General features: G+C 37.0%; 1 protein-coding gene across 3 annotated transcripts in view; it reads left to right on the forward strand.

The window, feature by feature from the left end:
- Window positions 1-18,814, forward strand: part of AGMO (alkylglycerol monooxygenase) — a 200,473-nt gene that overhangs the window by 159,731 nt on the left and 21,928 nt on the right. The window contains exon 13 of one of the 3 annotated variants that reach the window (XM_052800878.1): window positions 14,675-14,732. The exons of the other annotated variants lie outside the window; for them this stretch is intronic. Within the exon in view, the coding sequence (XP_052656838.1) occupies window positions 14,675-14,707 (33 nt within the window). The 3' untranslated portion in view covers window positions 14,708-14,732. Of the gene's footprint in view, window positions 1-14,674; window positions 14,733-18,814 lie in introns of those variants that run through there. 3 annotated transcript variants of the gene reach the window in all.

Consider the following 18,814-nt stretch of genomic DNA (forward strand, 5'->3'; position numbering starts at 1 on the left):
TTGCTGAAGTTGTCTTGATGGGGTTATCAACTCAGACATAGTTAATGGATATTATTGTTTAAGCAAAGTATTATTTTTTTCTTATAAAACCTGCTGTCACTGTACAAAACAGTGTAGATGTACCCTGTATGAATTATGATGTTCATGTCACCACAATATGACACACTTACTTACTTCACATATATGCTTCTTGACAAAATGCCTGTGTATGACTTCCCTATTTCTTAGTATTTCCCTAACTTGACCCAGAAAGTTACAATGGAGTCAAACTTACCCAGCAATGCCATTTTCTTTCAGGCCAGTATTGCACCTTAAAACCACATGGAAATGTGAGCAATCAACTTTGTATTTCTACTCCAGACCTTCCAATATTTTTTTAAATTCGTGTTCTGGTTTTGGCTGGGATAGAGTTAATTTTCTTTCTAGTAGCTGGTATAGTGTTATGTTTTGGATTTAGTATGAGAATAATGTTGATAACACACTGATGTTTTCAGTTGTTGCTAAGTAGTGTTTAGACTAAGTCAAGGATTTTTCAGCTTCTCATGCCCAGCCAGCAAGAAGGCTGGAGGGGCACAAGAAGTTGGGAGGGGACACAGTCAGGGCAGCTGACCCAAACTGGCCAAAGGGGTATTCCATACCATGTGATGTCATGTCCAGTATATAAACTGGGAGGAATTGGCCTGGGGGGAATCGCCACTCGGGAACTCTCTGGGCATCAATCAGTGAGTGGTGAGCAATTGCACTGTGCATCACTTGTTTTCTATATTCCAATTCTTTTATTATTAGTATTGTAATTTTATTATTGTTATTATTATCATTATTAGTTTCTTCTTTTCTGTTCTATTAAACTGTTCATATCTCCACCTGTGAGTTTTACCTCCCCCCCCCTCACCCCCCACCCCCCGATTTTCTCCCCATCCCACTGTGTGGTAGGAAAGTGTGTGAGCGGCTGTGTGGTGCTTAGTTGCTGGCTGGGGTTAAACCATGACAATCCACAAGGTTTCAGGGTGCACACGCTTATAATTTGTCTCTAGTTCTGAAGAGATAACGCTTCATAACCCATCCTTCCTAATATTTTTAATACTTTTTTTTTTATAAACCAAAATTATCTGTGAAGATTTGTTAAATAATCATTAATGCTGGAGTAGGTTGACAAATTCTTCTGTTTAGTGAAAATCTAGATGCAAGAATTTGTTGATTTCTGTAAATGGAACAACTATGTGCAACTTTTGAGCACAGAAAAATGAAATACAGATATGTAGAGGAGCAGCAGACTTGTCATCACTCTGCCTAACACTTGCATCACATTATAATCCTGAAAAAGCTTACTGCCCTATTTCCATTAATTGTGGTAACTTCTTTTGGCTGTTGCATATTCCAAATCTTGCAGAGTCCTAGCATTTAATTTTAAAATTTATGTGCTTTGAAAAATTGTATAAGGCAAGAAATATTCTTTCACTTTTATGCTGTAGCTCAGATTTACATTTTTAGAGCTTCCATCAGCTTTGGCAAAAAGAAGATTAGTTTGATCCAACTTCTGAAGCTGGGAGCTAGGCCAAGACTCTGGTAGTCAGAGATCTGCGAAAGCGTGTTGCTGCTCTATTACCTGACACTTTTGGCCCTATTTTTGATATTTTTATACACTCTTTTTATTTTCTTGTGTGTACAGGCTCATATTTTCTTTTTTTCTGAGGCTGGAATCTGATACTCATTTCACTTAGTATCTTTTGCACATCACTAAATGCATTATGAAGCAGTTCCCCAAGCCCAACTGCACTACTCTGGGGATATGTCAACAAACAAGCAGTTGAGCTGGCTTAACTGTGGACATTCCCATCTCTTATGAGTATTTCATCTTAATTAATAAAACAAACCTGAACTTTTCCAAAATGCTGATGCTTACAAGGAGTAGCCTTTGTTTCACCCCATCAGTTTTCTTGGCACCTGAACATTGATTCTGAATGGAAAAAAAGTTTCATATAATATACAGACGTACACTTGAGCTTTAATAACCCAGCTATAATCAGTCAAAGTAGGAATGGTCCAATTATTCCACAAATATAATTTACTGAATCAGTATCTGTGTATCAGTATTAAGTTTGTCACAATGTAACTAGTTCTGCTGAAACTATTAAGTAAGATGCATTGTGAAAACACGTATTGTTAAAGGAAACCTCTTACCTGCTTGTTTCTATACTTGCTCTGGAAACAATATTTAAATTAATTTATCAAGATGTTACAAGTTTCAAATCTGAAGTTTGCAGACCTGAGTTTCTATTTAGATATATTTCTGAGAATTTTGTCTTAATCTTATATATAATGAAGCATTTCAGAAATGGCTTTGAAGGCCATTGAAAAGCCTTCATAGAGAGCTTAACCACAGAAACTATTATTTTTTTTCAGGTAGAGCTATCTACAGAGATAATACAGAGGAGACAAAGGATTTGTTTTTACTATTTCAGCTATGTGTTGTTTAGTTTTTGTCTGCAATGAACTGCAACAAAAATTGTCACGAGTTGAAATACCATCAGTGAGATAAGATGGAACCTTTGTAAATGGAAGGTTTTCAAGGTATTTTAGGGATTCTTTTTCTCACACAGCGAAAAACCAAAATGCGGAAAGAAAATGGAGAAGTTGACAATTGGTCGTTAAACACTTGTGGTAGTAATTAGAAAAATATCCAGAAAATAAAAAGGTTCGTTATAAAACACACTGAATTAAAACAAATAAATTTGTGTTACCCTAGTTCTCCTATTCCAAATGAAATGGAATAAGAGGCAATGTTGCTAATTATAAAGTATCACGTAGTTCTTTCAGTCAAAACTATGAAAGAATTAGTGGAAAATTAGGATGCTATTGCTTTGCTTTCTGATATAAGTTAATTTAATATCTTATACTTTAGCAGTGAATTTTCTTCCAGTGGAATATTTTGAAAATTTAATATTTTTGAGGTTTAGCATTTTGCAAAAAGGGTATTTTTTAATTTGGGGTGGGGGAGGTTTTTTTCCTTCCTAGTTCTGAATTACCATCCACATATTCTCTGATTTGGAGGGTTTTCACCTCCTTTTGGTTTTTTGGTTTTTTTGTAGTTTTTTTTCTTAGTGCCAAAATACAATTTTCTACCTCAAAACCACAGTCCCTCCCAGTTTTTTCGTCTTCCCTCACACCCCTATCAATGCTCATTTTTAGGGAAAGAAAAAGGAAATTAGAGGTATGGGGTGTAGGGAACACAACACACTTTGCAACACAACAAGAAATAAATCGAACTCAAATGACTTCAGCAATTTGTTGCAAATGTTTTCAGCTAATTCTCCAAGGCTTTTCCCTTGGCACCAGCAGAACTTCCCACCTTTTTTAGGTTCACCCTGTTGCAAGTGGCCTACATCACATGCATGTACTTCAGCTTGACAGGTCACAGAAAGTATAGACTAGCCTTTCACCTCCAGCTGCCCCTCCACTCAACTTCCTCTAAGCAATATTGGCTTCTGCAGCTAAAAACTGCTTTTCACATATAATGAAATTCACAAGTGCATTGGAGGAAATGTGATTTTTTTTTTTCTTTTTTTTTTTTTTTCCTCTGCCCCCACAATTTCAATAGCAGTTTATTCCTTTAAAAGGCAAATTGCAGAAGGGAATAACTTTGAAAGCAAACTGGAAATATAAAGACAGGAAATGAGTCTGTGACTGTATAACTGAGTTCATAAATGGGTCCTTTTTTGGTATGAAACTGGGCTTTTAAAGTAGAAAAATCACCTACTTAACAAAACCATTCTCTGTTTCAGCACTGCAGGACCATGAAATAAATCCATGTTTCTTTCTAATATATCATTCAGTCTATCAAACTATTTCCAAATGACCAGAGTTCTAGCAGTGCAGCAGAAGGTTCCATACCTCTGTTAGGATGGTGAATTTTTTAATATAAGCCTTTGAATTTCCATGTTCATTCAGGTTTACAAAGATGCCTATAAATCCTCCCTTAATCTGAATGTGAGACAAGCAAATTCTTTCTCAAATTATGAGCTACAGACACCCTAACTTCCCTCAGAAACTTCTTTCAGTTCTTCTGTAGCGAGGATTTCTGTATTTTAATGCATTCAAACGTAGTCTCCTATATAAGTCTCAGAATGTCTGTACATGCTCATTCTACATCAATAGTTATTCAGAATCACCAGGATTGTCCCTAGTCACTGAGTTACAGTGCTATCATGTCAAATGGCATTGATGGAACACCTAAATCACTTCACTAGCGTGGCATTAAAAAACCTCTTGCCTACACCGTTTATGGCAGCATGTAACCACCATAAACTCTTACAGTTTCTCTCTAGCTTGACTCCATCTCCCAGGTGAAAAATACAAGTAATCGGTTGCTTTGTGTTTCCCCTTCCCCCCTGAATCAGTAAGTAAAAAGCATGTACACACAAGGCATACACATTGTAAAACAGTTCTGTAGGATTTAGACTTAATTGACTAAGAGGAACATTTTCCTCAAGATTTCTTAATTTTTCTGCTTGTTGAGAAGTATTCTTGTTTCCTTTTTCTGAACTTTAAGATGAGACACTCTCAAGTATCTTTCTCTAGTCCACTGCTCCATCACAGTTTCTTACTGTTCTATGGAAACAACTTTTCTTACAATTCAGAGGTTTGAGGAGAAAGAAATATTGCAAAAGCAGTTTATGCTAAACGTAAAAAAATCTGAGGGACTTTTGCAGATTTGGGTTGCCTCAGATTGTGTTGTGCATCAGAAGGTGAAAGTGCTGCATAGCAAGTGTACCTTGCAAGCAAATGGAGAATAAAGACCAAAATCATTGTGCACATTAGAAGATTAGGGATGGTTTGTGGATATCCAGTCTTTAAAAAAAGAGAAGGTGGCGAATGAGCTGGGGATGATGCCTATGTCCTATTCAGTCCATGTGGCTGAGGCTAGCAGCTATGATGGGTCACTGGGATCTCTGCAGATTCAGATATTGTGCTTTCGGTAGAACCAGGCTTAACCATGGAGCTTTAGAAATATTGGGGTTTTTTTCTCCTTAGAAAGCACCCCTGTGATCTAAAATGTATTTTATTGCTGTATATACACTTTTTATATGCTGTATTTAAGGTATGTGAACTGTAGGAATCACACATAAGGTGACTGACAAAACGATTGAGTAGTTAGGAAGAACATCCTGTATCTCAGAAAATCTCATATTGGTCTTATTTAGTCTTTAATTAGTTTTGTATTTGTTTTTTTTTGTTTGTGTTTTTTTTAATTTTGTGAGGAGCTATGAAACAGGGAATGATAATTAGATTTTCACTCTAGGCAGAGTAACAAAATACACTGCAATCTCAACTCATGATTAGCTACAAAGAAAGAAGCTATAGAAAAAATATCGTGTGGGAGAGAAAGTGGAGGAGGTTGTTAATGACAGTTTTTCTTTGTATTTTTTAAAATAGTAAAGGTGGCACTGCTGAGTCTTTCTACAGTGTGTCTGAAAATGGCAGATCAAAAAGCATGAGTTGTATTTGATTTGGCATTTAATTACGGTCAGCAAAACCTGTGAAGCTATCATATTGCTTCCTCCTTTTAATTTTGTTTTTAAAGGTGATTTTGTCTGTCTATCATATTAGAATGTGGGTTTTTCTCTCTCTTTTGATAGTTTATGTAGGAATGGTATTTTCATTATTCCTGTGGATGGGAACTTTGAGAAATACTATAATTGTCTTCATTGACAGATGAATTATATCTTTTTGAAGGAAAAAAGAATAGACTGGATAACATCTTAAACTTATTTAAATATAATTCTTTTTTTATGCTGTTATAGAGAAAAAATGTCTTCTTGAGTAAAATAGAATAGACTGAAAACATCTTAAACTTATTTAAATATGATATTCTTTACTATGTCTTATGGAGAGAGTTTCTTTTTTAAATTCTGAGCCAAATTCCACCATGTTACAGTCATACAGTTTATATTATTTTTAATATTAGTGTATTTAATGCAAAATATAGCCTTCAACAATTCATTTTGCATTCAAAATAAAGATACACTACCTACCTCATAGTTACCTCAGGGCTAAAGTAATTAGTACTGTTTAAAATTAAATAGTCGCTCTTCATCCAGTCTTAGACTTGTTAAAACATAAAACTTTTGAGTGGCTTGCAAAACTCAATCAACTCAAAGTTGATTGAAATATTTTCTTTCCATAAGATGTTTGATCTTTTTTTTTAAATGTATTTTCAGTAAGTTCTTATGCTTAATTAAGTGGAAGAATTTTGGTGAGGTTTTTTTTCTGGACAGTTTTCTCTAAAGTGTATTTGAAAGATATCAACTTAAGTTCTAGCCAGATAAGCATGTATGTATGGTAAGTTTTGGATGCTGGAGTAATCTGTATAAGCAGCACTACTTTCTAAATGACTGGTTCTGTTTTCCACTTACAAGAGGATAACTTAAAGTTAGTGTACTGTCTTTCCACAAGATATTTTTATCAGATGTCTAAATGTATTTAAATGCATTCATGTGCAGAATATCACTAGAAATATTTTTGAAGTTGGACAGGGATATATACACATCTGACTACCTTTCATGCAACTACGTCCAATTTCTGTGTCTTATCAAAACTCTCCCCTTGCCCTTCTGTCCTTCACTACACTTAATGCTGCAGGGACATTTGTCCCTAAGGCTAGGAGGTAGCCAGCTGGGGAGGTGGCCTAAGCCACCAGCCTTTCAGCTTCGAAATACATACCAGACAAGTTCAGATACAGCTCTGCTGCTCAGATACAACCAAAGTCTCAAAAAAGTTATTTCCCACTTATTCTGCTGGAGTGTACTAATTCAGCAAGGTTCAGAGCACAGTTACCTCAACAGCACATCAAGGATAATCATAAGTTAATTGATTTACAGCTCTCCATGTCTGCCCATTTTTTATGTGTGCCAGAGAAGTGAGTTTAGCTACTTTTTTATTGACTACTGGTTTAACCCATGAAACATAACAAAAGGGTAATAGTGGTAATGCCCTGCTTAAATCTGTCTAGGACTTGAAAGGAAGATTCAAGTTCACCATGCTTTTCTGCTGTCTGATTTTGCCCATGGTTTTAAAATTAGGACCCCCACCAATCAGGAGAGGGCCAGAGTACCTTCTGGGGATACTTGCACTCAAGCTCTTTTGGTTGAAGCTCTTCAATTTTGTGTCAAAATCTTCAGTATTCTATGATGAAATTGAATTCAAGGTCTGAGGGCTAAACAGAGCAATCGAGCCACCAAGTTGTACTCCTTGTCCCTCTGGTTCAACGGGCATACTGAGCATATAGAAGGTACAAGAATCTCCTCCAATTTTTACTTTAAAATTAATAACATTTTTAGGCACTCAGATCTGAGGGACAGTTCAGAGTTGAAAATATTGAAGGGTGAGAAAGAGTTTCCTTTGTTCCTACATCTTTGAGAGGCAGGCCTTAAGCCTCCTACTGAGCGGCTTAGGTGGATTGCTCCTCCATTTGCCTGTATTTACGAACTGGGTTTTGGTACTTTTAAAACTCTGTGTGTTCTTTATGGAGCCTGGACACCTCAGGCAGAGTATCTGAAGGTGTATTTGCCTTCAGGTGTTTGGTTCCTAGTTCCCATTATTGTCTATGAAGGTTAGTCCTCTGCTACCTAAAAAGTAAAAATAATCTTTACAAGTTTTTTTGTTTGTTTGTTTATGCACAGACCTTGCAATTTTTAAAGTTCTCTGAGGCACCAGAGAAATGTTTAGTCCCATGGCTTTATGTATTCTAGAAGTTCACTTCCTATCACTGAAGCATTGTATTCCTGGCAGGACTATGCTCCTAACTTCTAACTTGATTAACAAAACTCCCCAAGCTAGCCTGAGTTCAAACCTGGATCCCTCACATAAGCCTTCTTCAAGAATATTATTCCACACCTATTTGCCAGCTGTTTCCTTCTGACCTTCCTGTTGCTGAAGCCTTTATCCACCCTTGAGAAAGCTTGCAGATCATCTTGCACATCTCCCTGGATATGCATTATCTCCTACGCTCCAGGCTTTCTTCCTTCCCATAGCCATCCTAGTCTCCCCACCCAGCAGTGTTATGAACTCCTGGGCTTCAGGACACATTCTCTTTCCATATGTCATTTACTTAGATGCTAGGTACATAGTTTAACATTATTAATTGATGTTATTATTGAATAGTATTTCTATGATATTTTAATTTTTTGTTGTTTTCCTTGAAGTAAGAATCATCATTATGCTTAACCTTGCTAAGGAAAAAGAAAAAAAGTATTCTGGGTTTTTGATTACAATATTATGTGCTGAATGAGTCCATGAAGAAAGTATCTATGTAGAGAGAGAAAAGGAAGATGGAGAAATCAAAGATCCTGTTCTATAATTAGGCTTTCATGATGAAATTCAATAGAATAGATTAATTAACTTTAGCCTGATTTTCAGGGGGGCTTCAAAACTTTTGTGCTTCACCAACACAAACAAAACATGAGTGAAAAACATTTTCTTAAATCATAGACTAATGTTAAATGACTCCAGGGCATCTTTAAAACCTCCACACTGTTAATGAAGGTATGGTGATCATAAAGAAGGGAATATGGCCAGCATGTCTTGAACTATAGTGCTTTTTCAGTGGCTGCACATATAACTTTGAGAGCAGTTTATAGGAGAATGAAGTTACTGCGGCCCTGGACATTTCATTAATTACTTTTCAGGCCTGGGTGGGAAGTCCAAAGGTTAATAGTGAGTTATGGTTATTTCTGAAATTCTTAAGTGGTGAAAAATACCTATATTCAGTCTTAGAACTTTGTCTAAGAAAAATCACCCTAAATAGCTTTTTGCCCTCAAAAAAAAAAAAATCAGTTTTTGTGAAGAAAATAATTATCTCAAGAAATAGAAATGAGGGAATATGGCCTGGGAATATCCTGATAATCATTTCAGGCAGGAATCAAATGTTTCACATTAGGTAACTCTTCCTGCCGAGGTCCATTGCACCAGAGTGTCTGTTAAGCAGATGAAGAAAAGTTGCTGGAACTCATTTTTCTAGAAGAATTTTTTTACTTTTCTTCACTGTAATTGGTTACCTCAGTGCACAATAACAAGAAATTGAGAAGAGTGTTCAGAAGCTGCAGTTCTTGGTCCCTTGTTACCTCTTTGAGTTGTCTCATTAAGGAGGATGGGACTACAGGCATGAGTCAGTTCAGGATTTTGCCCAGTGGAACACACTAATTTTCACAAGAGAGAAAGGGAATTTTCTCTAGTTTGCTGGTCCTTCTGGTTACTTTCCTACACTCTAAATCTGTCATCTGCTTACAGTTTTGCATGTGCTTATGTGCATCTAGCTGAATCTTAAAGAATTGCAGATGTATGTGTATTTCTGAGAAAGGCATGCCTATCATTCCTCTTTGAGTTAAATGGTCTTTCAGACATCCTTCAAATACACATTTTTCTTCATGGAAAAGCTTTCTGCTGCATGAGAGTGTTTCTTCATTCAAGCTAGGTCATGATTGTACCATTGATAATACTTAGTTAAATAGTCTTGGAAATTGTAACTAATAAAAGTTCTGAATACATGGTATCTTGGATACCACCCTATGTGGAAAAGAAAGTAGGTCTTTTTGATACACTTTTTGTTTCATATACACTCAGTTACCTGATTGCATGCTTTTGTGGTCTATACACAGTTCCATTGGCTTGGCTTTCTAGTGTTAAGCATTATTAGAAAAGTTCATAATTGTGGTTTAATTGTTCATGGTTGTATCATTCTGAGGGTTTTTTTTCTGACCTTCTGTCATGGGTGATTCCTAGTAATAACATCAAAAAAATGCAAAGGGGGGGGGGGCAAAACAAGATGAAAGAATGAAGCAGTCCTGAGAAATGAAAGCCAAAACCTAAGAATATCACCTGCTTAGAACTAATCCCATTTTAACATGGTATAAAAGACTATTGTGAAATTTGATGATGGCATTATTTTTCATATTTAGAGCTGAATGCGGTTCCGAACTCTTTTATGCTTTTAGCTTTGGGGGCAAAAATGCCATACCAATATCTTTAGGTATCAAACAGTATTTAACTCTGAATTCAGACTTTATCTAAACTTTAGGTTAGTATTATTTTACTCTGATTCTTAAAGAAGAAGTGAGATGGAATGGAATGAGGCTTAACCATAAAGCTTTTCAGTCACTGAGGCAGGTGTAAAGGAAGCTGAGACTTTGGCAACAAATATGTTGTGGTTTAGTATAACACCTCTGGCTTTCGGCAGTGTTGTGGTTTAACCCCAGCCGGCAACCAAGCCCCACACAGCTGCTCGCTCACTTCCCCTCTGGTGGGATGGGGGAGAGAATCAGAAGGGTAAAAGTGAGAAAACTCATGGGTTGAGATGAGGACAGTTTAATAGGTAAAGCAAAAGCCGTGCGCAGAAGCAAAGCAAAATAAGGAATTCGTTCACCACTTCCCATTGGCAGGCAGGTGTTCAGCCATCTCTAGGAAAGCAGGGCTCCATCACACCTAGCGGTTACTTGGGAAGACAAACGCCATCACTCCGAACATCCCCCCCTTCCTTCTTCTTCCCCCAGATTTATACACTGAGCACAATGTCATACAGTGTGGAATATCTTCCTGGTCAGCTGAGGTCAGCCGTCCCGCTGCATCCCCCCCACCCTCTTGTGCACCCCCAGCCCACTCACTGGTAGGGCAGTGCGAGAAGTGGAAAAGGCCTGGACTCTGTGCAATCACTGCTCAGCAACAATGAAAATACCCCTGTATCATCAACACTGTTCACAGCACAAATCCAAAACATAGACCCATACTAGCTGCTATGAAGAAAATTAACTCTACCCCAGCCAAAACCAGCACAGGCAGGTAGCTGGTATTTTCTGTATAGCGTCTTTGTCCTCTACACTTTTTCACACAAAGTCTCTCAAATCTGATTATGGGTAAGAAAAAAAAGGGAAAAGGTACTATTTCTGTGATCTCACTTTCTTCTCAACCAAAACCTCTTTGCCTCGGGCAAGCCACCTTTTTTCTGGGGCATTTTATGGGATTTGCAGTTCTAAGCATTGGCAGTGCAGGAATGAGCATGTGCGCCTTACCCAGGGATATTCTCACATACTCTGGAAGCTGATCAGTTTCTTTTGGTACTTCCACAGCTAATGGTATGATCACTCTGCTTTCTACTTCCACCATTTCCATTCCCCAGATAAAGTGTACAGGATTTACTCACATTTAACGTGCAGAAGGATACATTCACTGAGAATTTCTGTGTGCATTATAATGTGTTGGCATTCCACATAAGTCACTTCTGGTGTAGATAATACAAATCAAATACATTTTGATATTATGTCAGTGCTAGTATTTGATAATGAACACTCAAATTAACCTTTGTATTAATTTTTACATTTTTCTACTGTGTTGTATTTTATTAAGATGAGAAGTGCATCCAAAATAGCTAAAAATTAACAATGCATACAGGAAAAGATTAAGTGATTTAAATTACATTTTGTCTTCAATAGCAAATGACCTCTCAGAACATGAAATACCTTTCTGCAAAACTGAAAGGTAAAGGACTGCTGTGAAATCTGCTACTTACAGCAGTCTATACAACATGAAAAATTCTGGTGCACTTCAACTTAATTCTGAAAAGAACTCATCTGTAATACGTATCCTTTGAGTCAATATCTTTTGATATCAGTTTGTAAAGCTGCTGAGTAGAAACTGTTGAATTTGAGTTTCTTTGTTTGCCAACAAGTCAACAGCACGTTTTTTAAGTTGACAGAATAGTCGTGACTCGATGGGAAAAAAATGACTTAAGTAAATTACTAGTAAAAGCAACAACTTTCTAACAAACCTTGCATCTGTTCTTTCATGTACTTTTTTTTTAATAACTCCAGAACTTCCCATGGTGTCAGATGGCAGAGTTTATAGCACAACTGATCACAATTTGAGCTGTTCAGCAATTTCTAAGTGTTAGTAAAACAAAAGCACCAGCAGATCTTTGCACAAAAATGTAACCAGACTTTCCAAAACAAAGGCGGCCCTTGATTTTTCTTTTAGTAAATCCCAATAATGCACTGGGTGAGACTGTGTGCTGTATATCCTTTGAGCACATCACAGAACTGGCAGCTGGGAGTAGGGCGGCTGTAAGTCTTTGTTAGCGCTGACTCCGGTCTGCTCCGGGAGCAGCACCGCCAGCCTTGGCATGATTTAGAAAGTCTTGAAAGGTTGAGGTTACAGAGGCCTGTCTCTAGTTATATCTACTCTGCCTTGTAGTAGTCTGTCTCTGTTTCCTTACGGGCAGGATCATGACACAGCGTCTCCGCGGTGCTAGCAGATTGTCCCGATATACATGTCAGTGGCCCAGCACTATCCTGAGGTAGCTGCGTGATTCTTGAAAAACAACTTAGGAGTGTATTTGTATGCATCTGCCCCTGGGAGAATATAGCTGGTTTATGCTTTATGTTATTTTATACCTGGGATGGAGAGTGGACGAGAAGCTGATCCTTTTTTAGCATTTTAAGTTTTATGTTAGTATGCAGGCAAAATATGTCTGTGCCAAAGAAAAAAGCAGAGAGTCATTTTGACAGGTTCTTAATTTTTTTGTTGGGCATCCTTATATTATTTTGACTTATCTGAAATAATGGAACTAAGCTTGAATATTAAGTGATGCTAGAGGTGCATTTGCAAGCTGCTGTCCTATTATTTAATAATAGTCAACTAACTAAACTAAATTCTCTCCCTAATCCACTTTGTCACTCACTAAAATTGTGAGGGGGAAAAGATAGCATTTTGAAAACTCAGTAGACAGAAAGCACCATACCTCAGCTATTGTTGTATTTTGTAACTAATACTAATGGGGTAATGTATCACACCAAAGCAACTCATGTTGAATTTAAACTGTTTCGGAAAAAATAATTTAAAGACGTTCGCACAAAACCACTGATTTGTGTGGGCAACCAACTGTGCAAACCAGTGAATTGCTGCATAAATTCTGGCATTTTCAGTCATTTATGTTCAAAAGTATGACCACAAAACTGAAGTAATGGATACCAGTGAAGGCCTTAATTCTCGGAAACAGGTAATTAAATGGTCTACTGAATTAATATTTGGGGGACCTAATCTAGAGAAGTGACTGGTCGGTATTTGCCAACTTTGTCTGTTCTTAACAGGACCTCTAGCAGCCTGCCTGTATCACTCACTGCATGAGCTCCAGGGCAGACTGTCCATTTCCTCTTTATTCCTCCATTCCAATAATTTTCTTACAGCAGATCCTAATCTCTTATCAATAGAAGAAATAATTGGGTTTGATTTCAGCTTCTAGAAGTAAGTATTATGTTATGATTTGCCTGTCAGCAAACACATTTTGTAAAGGGGGAAATACTCTAAAACTAGGCACGAGAGAAGATGAAATCAAGCGGAAATGCATTCCTCACAGGAGATAGGCTGGTTTTTCTTTTTTCTTTTTTTTTCTTTTTTTCCTAAGCAGTCGTTAAAATCTGTTTCTGAAATCTTAACTTTATCAACTGCAGATAGGAGGGTGGAAATATGTGTGGAGAAATTCTTTTTTGAATTAGTTCCATTTTCCCATAACTCCAGTTGGGATGCATGATAAAATTATCAATGAAACGTCCTAATTTGATCCTTAACCAAAGGGATGTTGTCCTATGAATCATCTGTGTTTGTGGGAGGCAACGCTGAAGCTAACAGAGCAGGAATGGGACCCAGATGTTTTCTGGGAAGCTGGTTGCACTGTAGGCTGTGTGTATTACCTAACGTAGGCGACCATATGGAAGAAAAGGTTGGAAACATCCCATTACAAGTCATATATCACTGAGCTGACAGCAAGGATTTCAGCTTATTTTTATTTAAATCATGAAAGCAGCTGCTCAGCTGTCCAGCTGTATTAAATTTAACCCTTTTTCTGAGCAAATGAATTTTGCTTTATGAAATGGCAGCTGAACAGTTTGGTGCGATTGCAGAAAAACCCAGGTTAGACGGTGCTGCAATAACCTTTGCCCCATCCAGCAGGACAGCACTAATGATGGCTAAGTCTGCCGCTGGGTGACAGTGTAGCCCCTCGATATACCTGTACTTCATGAAACACCAGCAAGACTCTTGTCCTGCGAAGGTTGCAGAAGAAAGGTATACACACTATATAAAGAGAGTGTTTGTAGATTTTTTTTTTTACCGTTTAATCTAGTTATTCTTCAGTTGTTGCACACCTTTAGAATGAGTAATTACAATTTTTTTTTCATTTCTTATGCTCTTCCATTTTCTATTTTTCTTTACTGCTATTATTGATTCTTCCTTTCCTTAATTTTCCTTCCTCTTTTCTTTTTGTGTTTTTACATGTTGTTCATCTCACTCTGTCTCCTGTAGCCTCTCTTCTCAACTCTTCTCTCTTCTTTTCCTTCTCCTGGCTCTATCCTTTTTCTCTTCTGCTCTCCCCCCTGTTGTTTTCTCTGTGTCACTAGTATATAAGCTTCTGTCAGGGATCATCCCTTTGCTGCTTCTCTGTCCCCTTATATACACTGTTTACTCTTTACTGTGTCTTTTAAAGAATTTCCTCTTTCCATAGTTTTGATATTTATATAAAAAAGCACTTAGTTTGCAGAAAGGCTGTTCCCATCAGTAGGAAACAATCTTTGGCCTCCAGATCAATCCTTCACCACATGTGCCTCAAGCAGTTTATTGATTTGTTATTTTTTAGCACTCTTTTGCTGAAGAAAGAGACTTTGACTGAAGCCTAACAGTTACGGTTAAGTAACAGCCATACAGTAAGTACAGACTTTAATTTCCTGTGTAGAAATCCGTAGAAGAAATATTAGGAGTATCCAGCATAATACTAAACAAGATTAGTAGTTTTGGCATGCTAAAGTGTGCTAAAGTAAGTTTGTCTCTTACTGTTTCGGAGGCTTATTCTGTGCCATGTCTACCCTGCTCACCTCCATGTCAGTCCTCTGTTTCCCTGTCAGAGCATGAAGGTTCTCTTATTTTACATCCTTTATGTTTTATATTGTAGTCGTAGTCCTTTAAGACTATAGAATATTTTAGAAGGATTTCTTCCACATCCGTCAATACGAGGCTTTGGCATAATGAAATGGTATGGTTACGTTAGTATTTGATTTGATAGAAATATTTACAGCCAGATTAATTCTCTCTTCCTTAAACACAGTGGAAACACAAGGAGCTCAGAAGCAATGGCTTCCAACCAGTGCTTTCCCTCAGTTACTGTAACACAGCTCCTGGTGTAGATGCAGCCTATAAACCTCCACTCCAGGCACTGAGGTGTGTCTGCAGTAACAGTATCAAGCCCCAGTTAGTTTGGGGAAAGAGGTACAATCAAGAACTGAGATCTTCCACTCCAGTTAAGAGCAACAGAAGGTATCCTTACAGGCCTTGCACCTAGCCACAGGAGGGTTCTTCATGCCCAGGTACTGTGAAAGGCAGCCAAAACACTGCCCTCTTGCAGGAGAAGTAAATTCTGTAATAAAGATCTGTCGGTAATTCCACATGATTTCTCTAGTACCTGGAGGTTCAGCTTTCTTGTTATTGAAATAACTTGATTAGTTTTTTCTCTCTTTTCCTGTTTCCATTTCCCTTTCTATCTCCGTAGGCTATTCTTCTGAAACACACAGCCGTACCTAGGGCATTATTTTCGTGCCTGTAACAGGTGGTCTGTTTTCTGCTAAAACCTACTGTTCCGACTTCCCAAGATTTTCCTCATTGTTTTATCTAGTTCACACTCATCCACTATGTAAAACATAAGGTTTAAATCTTTCTGTTCCATAAGACTAAATTTTCCCTTCCAGCCTGTTGGTCAGACCTCTGATACCACATTAACCCTCTGCACCTGTGTCCAACTTATGGTTAAAAAGCATTTTCTTTGCATTCAAAGTAATAATCCAATCACTAGTTGTAGTTATCTCCTGGACAATTCTGATGGGGGATTTGTCACTCATACTGATCCCCCTCCTGCTGAAGCAGCCTTTCTTCCCTGGTGCAGCAGTGTCATCTCTGTGTGTTGGGTAGCATCTGCTCTTTTTACGAATACACCATGACTTGGCTCTGTGGGGAGACTGTGATCTGCACTGATTAGCATGTATCTGCTTGACCAGCTAGACTTGCAACCGAAATATGACTGCAGTATTATGTTCCTTCAGGGGATAAATGGAAAAGTTTTCAAGTTTTTCTGAAAAGTTTTGCTTCTTGCAAATATGGCAGTTTTAGTGACAACAATTAAGTTTGTTTCTTGCTATCACACATTATTCTCTAACTTTCTACAGAGTCACTGTATTTGCATCATTTTAAAAACATTTTGCTTTGTTATAAATGGCTTGTCTTTATAGTCATTCAAAGTAGCATCATCTTATTTTCCTTCCCAAATACGATGTTTTACAGGTATGTTCTGGAGGTCGATATATTCCTGAAGTTTCATTTCTCCTAGGGATGCAAAATTCTTCAAATCTCTGTTGCTCAACCTGATAGCATGTTCTTCCTCACTTGTTTCCCAGTTTTTATGTAAATCTAAGGCCTCAGACTAAGCTTTAGTTACAAAAAGCTACCATTTCTTTAATATTTAATCAGAAGGGGGGGTTGTTTTGTCTTTTTAAAAAGCAGACCAAATTCGTGACTGAATTTTTTCCAGTTATTTGCCACAACATTAGGTAGTCCAGCTGGACTGGAGCACTTAACTTCTCTGTCTTGCCATTCATCAGCTTTCAAGGATCTGTGTTCTCTTTTTCTCAGCTGCTTATATGTGGTAACTAACTGTGAGCTAGTGTCAGACCTTTATGATTAAGACAACTAATATAATTAGTATGTATGCTGAGATACATATATACATATATATAAAAGTATATATAAGTATGTATGCTGATGTAACAATTAGTAATTCAACAAATACATGAGAAAAGACTGTGGAGAAGAGGGGAAGTTAGAGAAGTCTATCTCCTATCTACATGGATTACCATATACCTGGTTAGGTAACTAGACATCTTCCAGGCTATCTCTGGACTTTTCAGGGCTCCCTCTTGCAGGAGGCAGTGGGAAGCCACGGTGGGTCTCCTCCTGCAGCACAACAGGCTGCTTTAACACAGAATCCTACCCGAGGAATTCAACCTGATTTTGCTGTGAGGTCCTCCAGGTGGCAATGCAGACAAACTAAAAGGTCAGAGTGCCAGTTTAAAAATACTGAACTGAGAACATCTAAAGTTTAGATTACTAAAGGGGTCATTTTAATTGTGTTTCATTTAAAATGTTCATCATGCAGACATGATTGCCAAGTTCATGTAAATGAGAATTGGGCACAAAACAAGAGGGATAAATTTGGTTTATGTAATCCCATTTAACATCATTAGCTGCTTCATAGCTAAGATTAAAAGATGAGATATTTTTAATGTAGAAAAAAACCAACCAAAACCCACAAATAATTACATTTGAAGGCACTAAAATGAGTCACTTTATTTTATTTTATTTTATTTTTATTATTGGTGCTTAATTCTCCACAGTCATGTATATTGGTAGTCATTTATCCCTTGAGGAATGCATACAAAATGTTGCTATTATGATTTTATGACATTTGTACCAATTTTACAAGATAGAAATATGTGTATAGTTATAACAAGATGAAGTTGCAACTTCTAGATCATTTAAAAATTTTAAACATCGGGAAATAAAAAGCAGCTAACATGTTTAGACTAAAGGTTTTCAGACAATGAATTTCAGTGTGCGTATATTTTACAAATTATTTTTTATGTATCAAAAAGGTCTGACTGGTGACAGGATGTTCCATGTCCTAGTTCATAAACTTTAACTTGCAAGAAAGCCAAACCCAAACTCTTAACAATAAGAAAACAAAAACTCAACCCTAAGTTACATAAAAGAATTAAATAAGACTTTTCTCTGTACTTGCTATAGAGATGTTGCAACAGCAGACAAAAATGAAAACAAGCTCCCAGTGCCAACCTACAGGAATTGATGACTTAAATGACTATTAATTTTTGTGATTATGTAAAAAGGTGATTAATTTTTGCAGGATGCCACAATGTCCACTCCTTAGAGTACCAAGTTAGCAAGATTGCTTTGTTAGGGAAAGGAACTTTACAGGGAATTTAACCCTCTCAATGAGACTTATATCCCAGATACACCTATGTGAAGCTACCTGTATACCTTTTTCAGAAAATAAAGTATTCTGGAGTTACATGAAATGATATCTTATTTCTTAAAGAATCTTTTTCAACCTGATCTACCATCTGTTTGAACTGCAATACTAGTTTCTCCCATGAAAGGAACAAATATTTCACTTTAAATTGGCCATTCAGATGGCTAGTATCAATAAAACCCCACACAACTTTTCTGATTTGGAGATTTATGGGTTTTCTGATAAGATACAAGATTTAGGAGTTACTACATGCATTTTATTTCCTTGAAATGTTGTACCTGTTTATGTCAATTCATTTGTTTTGATTTCACTTTTACTTGTGGTTCCATGCCACACTGCTATTCTATCTGTACAGAAAACTTTTAAAGGAAATGTTCCTGACATACATGTTTTGTTTTCCATCTTTTTATCTGCATTCATTACTATGATATTGTGTGCTGCTTCAGCTAAGCATTCCACAAATAAATGTGCACAATAAATCTTTTGTGATGGATTACCAGGCCGCATAATTGTTTACAGAAAGCACACAAATGCTCCAAGGGGTAATTCATTAATGTGAATTAATAAATATAAAAATTAATTATATGGATTAATGTTATTTAGAATATGTACCTCCCAGAAAATTCCAAAGCACTCTCTAGGCTACATTAGTCACTTCAGATGCTCTGGTGTGAAAAATATATTTCT

Source organism: Harpia harpyja, chromosome 1 (assembly GCF_026419915.1).
Source record: "Harpia harpyja isolate bHarHar1 chromosome 1, bHarHar1 primary haplotype, whole genome shotgun sequence".
In the NCBI taxonomy this organism is placed as follows: Eukaryota; Metazoa; Chordata; class Aves; order Accipitriformes; family Accipitridae; genus Harpia; species Harpia harpyja.